A 9,041-nucleotide genomic window follows, 5' to 3' on the forward strand; every position below is an offset into this window, starting at 1 on the left:
TTGCTTCACTGTCTCTTTAACTACAATTCCACTTACTGGGGAATTTGCGGATAGTCCTAAATGGTTGAAAGTTGACATCCGTCTCTATTATGCGACAAACATATTTCTCATTGAGTTTGACAGGGTATTTCAAGACAGAAAACACTCTATATGCACCATTCATCTGCTCCTCCAAGATTTCCACGGTGCTGTAGTTGGATAAATCCCTCTCTCCTCGGTCCAGCCAAGTCACATTTGGCAGGTAATACCAGCCTGTGGAGACGCAGGTGGCCACGGTTTCATCATCGATTTGCTTAAATTGCACCTGGGGCTCCTCAGAATCTAATTATAAAAAAAATAACAAAACAATTAGTGGCCTTCCGATTTTAGCCTCAGTGATAACTGCCCTGGGAGGCTCAGGGACTAAGCAGGAATCTTGGCCCTACTTTTCATGTTAGCCCCTTGTGAACTTTGTTCAAACACTGGTTTCCTGGGAGTAGAAACATAATGGGAAAAACCACAGATCTGATAAAAATGCTTTGTAAACACATTGAGTCTCTCCCCTCCCCCCCCCCCTCTCTCTCTGTCTCTCTCTGTCTCTCTCTCTGTCTCTCTCTCTGTCTCTGTCTCTGTCTCTCTCTCTCTCCCTCCCACCCTCCCCCGCCCCATTTTTTTGTCTTACAAGCCCTGCATGGAGTAAGAGGGACCATGATGTAGAAAGTAGAGAGTTGAACTCAAAGCCAAGAAGACCTGTCTTCAAGTCTTGTCTCTGATACATGCTGACTGCATGACCCTAGGTGAGTCACTTAATTCCTCAGTGATCTAGGCAGAAAAAGTGCCAGCCTGCAATCAGTAGGAGTTTCCTCATCTGAGATCTCCCTAGAACAATGTAATCACAGGTTCAGACCCTACCCCAGCAGGGAGACTCCCTCTACTGATGCAGATGTGAATAGTCTTTTAGTCTTAGAGACCTAATTTTGTCACATGGTTATACAACTAGTACATATCAGAGACAAGCCTTTCTGACTCCCATGCTTGCCCTCTAGTCTAAGTGGCCAGGTGGTAAAGTGGAGAGAGTGCTACATCTTAGACCAGGAAGTTGTGAATTCAAATCTAGCCTCAGATACTAGCTGTATGACCCTGGGAAAGACACTTAACCTTTGTCTGCCTCAGTTTCCTTAGCTATAAAATGAGAATAATAATATTGCCTGTCTTCTAAGGTCATTGTGAGGATCAGAAGAGATAATATTTTTAAAAATGCTTTGCAGGGGCACCTAGGTACTGGAGTGGATATAACGCCAGCCCTTGAGTCAGGACGACTTGAGTCTAAATCCAGCCTCAGACTCTTACTAGCTGTGTGACCCTGGGCAAGTCACTTAACCCCAATTGCCTCCCCCAATAAAATAAAATGCAAAGCTTGAAGTATAATATAATATAATATAATGTAATATAATAACAATATAAATTCTGGCTATTATTATCCATTATACATACAACATGCCACCTCTCAGAGCCCTTCCTAATAGGAACATAATGTGTCAGGAAGGTATGTTAGAGCCTTAGCTTCCCCTTTCCTCTGATTCCTGATCCCCTCTCACAAAATTCAAAGAAACAGAAAGAGAGATGAGGGCAGGTTCAAACCGAATTCACCAGCTGATTAACAGAAGAAGGGAAGAGTGGCTAGAGAGAGAGAGAGTCAGGGAGGATTCTTACTGACGTCTTCCATGGAGCCTCAAAACAAGGTTAGGGCAGGTGGCCAAGACATCCAGGAAGTCTGACTGTTCAAGTCATGGCAGTTGCCCATCTCAGGTCTCATTCCCCAGGAATTGCAATCCCTGGAGCAAATACCACATCCAGTTTGAGGAGGAGAATGGATATTTCACTTCCGTGTGTTCTCTGTAGCCTTTGGCATCACGCTTTGTATGTATTTCATGCATTCATGAAATGTCTGTTGAATTCGGGAGAGCTGCTGCCATGTTTTAAAGGGGTATCTCATGTACTTCCAAATTCCCTTATTTCCTCTATTATATTCGCTTGACTATTATAGCCTTTAACAACTCAGTACTATTTCCACTTAATATTCACTCAAAGTCAGTGAACAAATATTAAATGGATGTTAACAATGGAAACATGGAAAAGAGGACATATTCAATTTTTGTTGTCGTTGTTCAGTTGTCTTCAGTTGTGTCCAACTCTTTGTGACCCCATTTGGGGTTTTCTTGACAAAGATAACTGGAGTAATTTGCCATTTCCTTCTCCAGCTCATTTGACAGATGAGGAAACTAAGGCAAACAGAGTTAAGTGACTTGCCCAGGGTCACACTGCTAGTAAGTATGTAAGGCTAAAGAAGAGGAGTTTTTCTGATTCCATAGCCAGCACTCTATCCAATATATTCAGTAGGTGCCACAAAATCTAGCATAGTGCCTGGCACATGGAAGGCATTTAACAGATTTCTTTAATACATGAATGGCATTAACAGATCTCTTTAATAGATGAATTGACAAGATCTTATAACTGATTAGATGTGGAGGGTAACAGGGAAAAGTGTTGTTTTTTAAATTAAGTTCTTGATTTAAGTTTTATTGATGCGCTTGTTTTCACATTACAAAAATTTACTCCCACTTCGTAAGAGATCTCTCATAGCAAAATAAAACAGTTAAGTTAAACTAATAATACAATGACCTCATCTGAAAGTACATGCAATATTTGACACCTGAAGCACTTTATATAGGTACTTTTCTATTTTTCCCCAAATCAACAGAAATCCATTTTCCCTCTCTCTCACTCCCTACCTAATTTAAAAAAAAATGTAATAAATATGGACAGCAAAACAAGTTCCCACAAAAGCTGTGTGTAATATATATACATATATATATATGTATATATATATATATACATATATATATATATATGCCTTATTCTGTACTCTAAATCCATTACCTTTCTAATGTGAGGCATGTTTCATCATGGAAAAGTTAAAGAAAACCATTGGCCTGATCATGGTCACAACTGAATGAATGATATTGTCACTAGAGAAATATGAAAGAAGAACATGCCTGGGGAGAAATATTTTAAGTTGGGCCTACCTAAGCCACACTGAATTTGGAATGCCAAGGGAATATACAAGTAGAGATGTTCTATTTGAGATGTCTGAAGCATGGGAGAAAGTAAGGTTAGACGTACAGACTGAGAAGGTTTGTGTATTGAAGAGTCTGGAGAGAGGAGAAAAGGTATGAAACAGTGGGAACTGCAAGAGAAAAGAGATTCTACTTCCAGTTGTCCTGTTAGGTAGCAGTCAAGTTTTTGGCTGAGTTTAATAGCTCCACAATCATAAAATGAGGGGCTGCACCAAACAGCCTCTAAGGACCATTTCACTTCTAGAATTAAGTGTACCGGTGAGATTAGGATAAAAGTACAATAGTCACCAGAGCCAGAGACCAGGTAGTTAGGTGGTAGAACAGATAGTAATGGACTTGGGGTAAGGAAGATCTGAGTTCAAATCCAGCCTCAAATACTACCTGTGTGACCCTGGGCAAGACACCTAACTTTTCTCAATCTCAGTTTCCCCATCTGTGAAATGGAGAGAATAATTACACCTATCACACAGGAATGCATGTGTGTGTGTGTATGTGTGTGTATAGAATCGTTATTGTTTGTCCTTGGTTCTTCAAGAGGACCAGGATCAAATGAAATAACATAAGGAAAACACATAATTCTTAAGGCATTATTTAAATATTAGGGTTTGTAGCTACAACTCCAAGTAATCCTCTTACCTTCTACGATTAGCTTAACTTTTCTTTCACCCCTTCCAATTGAGGAGATAGCTGAGCACTTGTAGATGGCTTGATCCTGAAAATTCACATTTTTTAGTAAGAGGGACAGGCTTCCCTCAGGAATTTCTGCGGGATCCACAGACACTCTTTTCTCATACATGGAGTTCTGCTCCTCCGGTTGTTCCTTGTTATTTCTAAATTGGTAAACCACTTTTGAGAACACCTCAAAAAAATCATAGAACCTAAAAAACCGGAAATAATCGCTGTCATCTTCCACCTCAAATTCCTCCTTGATGTCTTCTCTTTCCCAGGAAAATTCAAGATCATCGATGCGTTTCACGAAGGAGAAATGACAAGGTAAGGTAACGTCAGTGTAAGGATGGACCCTTATTTCGTTGATTGCCACTGGGAACATCAAAGATGGAGACAAAGTTAAGTAAAATACCCATAAAATGAATGATTCTGAATCTCTCAGGACACAGTTAGTAGTTCTACAAGGGACCAACGGCTATAGGCACCCAGGGGTTGGGCTTTGTGTCATTACCAGAACCTCAGATGAAATGCACTGGTATTTTAGAATCTTACAACCACTTCTTTTTTTCCTTTTGCTTTTTTTCCCCCCAGAAAAAGGAAGTGAAGTCACTCAGCTAATTGATGGCAAAGCTGAAATTAGAATTCAGGCTTTTGGAGCTAAAAAGGACACTTGTTGCTTTCCAAACTTTTTGACCTCCAAGACTATTAAATTTCCTTTGGTGAACAGTGTGAGGTGAGAGTGGGGACTCAAAGAAGGGAGGCTTTCTCTTTCAGAGAGACTGAGAAAGTAAGGAACAAGTGCTAGTAAGTAGCCGCAGGAAAAAAAAAAAGAAGGACTGACCAGTTTGAATTTATGGGTAGCATTGTATGCAATGGGGAAAAAAAACCAAACTAAAACAAACAAAAAAAAATCATCAGGAAACATAGGAAGGAAGGAATCTTAGAAAAAATTTAGACCAACATTCCCATTTTCTAGATAGCAAAAATGAGGTCAGAAGAATGAAGTGATTTGTTCCTAGGTCACACAGCTAGTAAATGTGGAAGAACCAAGAAGCCTTCCTTCTGCATGCCACTGTACCTTTTCCTCCACACTGCGCCTCCTCCTCACAGTGATGTCTCACAGGCAGTGGGAAAAGATCCAGTCTTCCCTCATCTGAGAGAAGCCTGGAAAGTCCTTTAAGGGGAAATTCTGCCGATGCTTGAAGCTTTATTTGCTTTCTGGAAGTGGAGCTAGGTAGCTCCCAAAAGTAAGGACTTGGTAGACAGGTATAATTTTGTACAAATTCTAAGGAGCTAGACTTTTTTTTTTTTGGAGGCGGGAAGGCAGGGCAATTGGGGTTGAGGGACTTGACCAGGATCATACAGCTATTAAGTATGTCAAGTGTCTGAGGCCAGATTTGAACTCAGGTCCTCCTGACTCAAAGGCCAGTGCTCTACTTACTTCACCACCTAGCTGGGGTTAGACTTTCAATGAAGATATTTGAGGATAATGAGGCAGCTAGGCAGCACAGCAGGTAGAGCACTGGGCCTGGAGTCAGGAAGACCTGAGTTCAAATCTAACTTCATACACTGTGTGTGTGACCCTGGGCAAATCATTTAACCTCTATATGCCCCAGTTTTCTCATCTGTAAAATGGAGACAACAATAACACCTACTTCCCAGGGTAGATGTAAGGACCAAATGATTCAATAATTGTAAAGTGCTTGGCACATAGTAGGTGCTATATGAATGTTAGCTTTTATTATTGGATTTAGTCTTTTTCTCACGATAATTTCTGCTGTTTCTCTAATGTGATTATAATGCTCCCTCCACCTACTGATAACCCTACTCCAATCTCTCTGATTTGTTAAGTATCAAGGAATGTGCTGGTAAATGTTTTAACAGCCAGCTCTCCAAAGAGCCATGGGACACACTGTTAAGTTTAGTTTTCATTATTAACCTTTCCTCCATCACTTTCTTGGTCTAGACAATCAACAAAATGATAAACCAAGGCCCGATCTGTAGCATTTGCACATTTCCAAGGGTGTAAATGCTCACACTGAAAATTTTACAGTTGGCTCTTCCAAGCTGGTTAGAAGGGGCTGTAGTATACAACCCATGGTCTAATACCCCAAATTCTGAATTTACATGTGCCAGGACTAACTAGAGGGGTCACTGACCCCAAAATAGCGTTCTCTCTGTCTCACGTTGTCCTCATCCAGAGTTCTCTCTTGATAGAGGATTTTGCAGGGCCTGAATAACTCAAACTAATGGCGGAGAGTAAAATCAATCCAAAAGAAGCATTAAATATTTATCCAAGTTTCTTGTTCCCCCATATAGTCCCTTGCTATTCCTCCTACTTCAGGGACTATATATGAGATCTCCTTCCCACATCAAGAGGCATATTAACCAGGAATTTCACCTTCTCTAGACAGGAGGCTAAACTCTGGGATTAAGCGCGAGGTTGCTAACATTAGTCTCTAAGTATGGACCTGACCAGGAAATCTACTCTTCTCTCACTAGAAAGCTGTATTTCAGAATTTAACTTCCCAGGATCTTTTCTTTCCCTCATTCAGAAGGCTGGGATTCAGAAGCTCTCACCACGGGGCTATTTAGTCCTCCTGGCCACAACTGTGGTCTTTCAAACTGAGAAGTTACATCAATGCCTCTCTAAGGCTAGTCCGAAGAAAGTTAAATTTAAGACTTCCCCTCTCAAGTCACATGCGCAAAATTACTTCAGGCAGCAAAGATGTCTCTAGGAAATCGAAGTTGATTTTTCTTGTAGGTGAGTCCATATCCTCAGGGTATGTGCGTCTGAGTCTTTGGGGGAAAATGAGAAGCACTGATATTTTGTGGTAATTTCTATCCAGCAATTCTGTGCTTGCTTTTCTTTGAAAGGAGTCCAAAACCACAAGGCTAGTACTATTAGCCTGGAGCACTTTAGGACCTGGAAGAAAGGTAGAACCCACTAGAGAGGGAGAATTGTCTTGATTGCCATGGGCTGCTATGTTGTTATTGTTCAGTTGAGTCTGCCTCTTCTTGACCCCATTTCCTTTTCCAGCTCATTTTACAGATTAGGTAACTGAGGCAAACAGAGGTTAAGTGATTGCCCAGGATCATATACCTGGTAAAATTTGAACTGAGGTCTTCCTGACTTCAGGCCAGCTGCTGTATCCACTGCACCACTGCAGTTGCCCATGTGCTACCATAGATCTTGCCATTACATCGTCTGTGGTGTGAAATAAATGTTGTCCTATGTTCAACATATGCATAGTTACTTTCAGTGTTTGTATGGGATCTGGAGTCTCCATTAGCCGTATTTGTGGAGAACTATATCAGAACTATATTTGAGATATATTCAGAAATTTCCCGGAGAGAACTATTGATAGGAAAAACACAAACCAAAGAGAGAGTGATATTTTGGGGGCAGATTACAAGATTGGACCAGATGCATACAAAGGACGTTTAGGATTTCTAAACCACAATTTATAATTAGTTGACTGGTTTTTCTCTGACTCTCCTTATGTGGGTTTGCTACTTTCTGCCCCTATTTTGTGTATGCAATTGAGTAATCCTTTCCTGTCCCTGTATTAAAGAAAAGAGTAGATCTGGATCATCTAAACTAGACTGGATCAGGGGTTGACTCCAGCTTCTAGTACCTTGGAGAGACCGGGGAACTGCTGGAAGTCATGGAGAGTATGAGTATGTCTGAGGACTATTTACAGGTTAGATCAGTTTGTTGGATTATCCCAACCATAGTTTCTAGTTACAGTATGGTGGCCATAGGTGGGATTTTTCAGGACAATCTTATTTAAAAAAAAAAAAACAGGTCTTGACTCATGGTGTTGACCACCTATCTGTGGGGTGATGGGTCTCAGTCTTCTATAGCTGTGTTATTTCCTTTTATATTTTTAATAATGCTTTCTAAAGAGAATAGTATTTATCAGACTATGTGTCCAAATTCTGGGTTTAGAAAATATGGCCATGCAACTTAAAGTTTTGTGCTGGGGTTGTTTTTATTTTTTAGATTACTGCAATATGGGGCACCATGATACAGTAGAAAGCACACTAGATTTTAAATCAGAGGACCTGGATTCAAATCCTGGTTCTGCTAGTTACTACCTGTGTGACCTTAGACAATTCAGTTCAAACCAATCCAACAAGAGCATCTATTAAGCACCTTGTACAAAGCATTGTGATAAAGGAAAATTAAATAGTTCTTGCCTTCAAGTTACCTCCACTCTATTAAGTGAATACAACATGTACATAGATAGGTATATACATAGTAATTTGAGGAAGAAGAAAATACTAACAACTAAGGGTACTAAGACAGACTTAACATTGGAGGTGGTACGTGAGCTGAGCCAAGAAGGAAGTCAGGGATTCTAAGACCAGGGGTGGGTAGGAATTGACTTCTGGGCATCAGGGACAATCTATGCAAAGGCAAAGCACTCAGAGATGGAATGCCACTCTCTAAGACTTTTCTCATCCAAAAAATGAGGGAGTTGGCCTCAATGGCCTCCAACATTGCTTCCAGCTCTCTAAATCTATGATCTATAAAATAAAGTACCTGAACTAAATGGTCTATCAGAAAGGTCTCTTACAGGATATGAGGAATATAAATCCTATAGGTCAAAATTTTTGTTCCTTGATTTGCATAAGTTTACACAAAGTGTTACGTGAGGTATAGTGAATGACAAGTACATGGTTGTTCAGATGGATCTCTAAAAAACAAGTAGATTAAGGAATGAAATTATTCCATGCTCAGGTGAAGGAAGCTAGCCTAAGGAATAGTCATAATCTTTTCTGTAAACTGACTCACCTGCATGCTGAGTTAGCAGAAGTAGGCTGAGCATCACCAGAAAGGAAGACATCCTCAAAGCAACACAGGAGGAAAGGCAGAACATCTGCTTTTGCAAGAGAGAACTTTAGTCAAAATGATCACAATGATCTTCAAGAAAGATTTGGGGAGAGCTATACTAGTAACCACCAGTGCTCCAAACCCCCAGCAAGTATCAGGGGAGACATCCCAGGGCTTATAACCCTAAAAAAAAAAGTGCTTTTTACACTGTACCATTGACGCCTTCCTTATGCAAATTCAGGATTTTTCTAGGTTCAAGAATAATTTCTGATATGATACTTCATGGAGCCAGAATTTCTTCCAAACAAATGATTGCTGGCCTTCTTTGGATTTTGTGGAGGAAGAGACAGCAAGGCAAAAGTCAAGGCAAGAATGCATATATGAACAGCTAACATAAAAGAGAAGGAATGAAGGAA

The 9,041-nt window shown here is 40.4% G+C and overlaps 1 protein-coding gene across 1 annotated transcript; it reads right to left on the reverse strand.

Annotated features, from left to right (window-relative positions):
• Nucleotides 1-16: 16 nt before the first annotated feature.
• On the reverse strand, nucleotides 17-8,638 carry LOC118837136 (butyrophilin subfamily 2 member A2-like). Its single transcript, XM_036744108.1, has 3 exons — nucleotides 8,587-8,638; nucleotides 3,753-4,157; nucleotides 17-321 (listed from the first exon to the last, which is right to left on the reverse strand). The coding sequence occupies exons 1-3, from the start codon at nucleotides 8,636-8,638 to the stop codon at nucleotides 17-19; spliced, it is 762 nt and encodes a 253-aa protein (XP_036600003.1).
• Nucleotides 8,639-9,041: the final 403 nt, after the last annotated feature.

The sequence above is a fragment of the Trichosurus vulpecula genome, chromosome 2, assembly GCF_011100635.1.
Source record: "Trichosurus vulpecula isolate mTriVul1 chromosome 2, mTriVul1.pri, whole genome shotgun sequence".
Lineage (NCBI taxonomy): Eukaryota > Metazoa > Chordata > Mammalia > Diprotodontia > Phalangeridae > Trichosurus > Trichosurus vulpecula.

Bases quoted from the DNA above. Each gene is read 5' to 3' on its own strand.
- LOC118837136 (XM_036744108.1), bottom strand. From the start codon at position 8,638: ATGTCTTCCTTTCTGGTGATGCTCAGCCTACTTCTGCTAACTCAGCAT. The intron at 4,158-8,586 runs GTGAGTCAGTTT...TGATGTTCCCAG, and splicing joins TCTGCTAACTCAGCATGCAG to TGGCAATCAACGAAATAAGG. The intron at 322-3,752 runs GTAAGAGGATTA...TTTTATAATTAG, and splicing joins AGTTAAGCTAATCGTAGAAG to ATTCTGAGGAGCCCCAGGTG.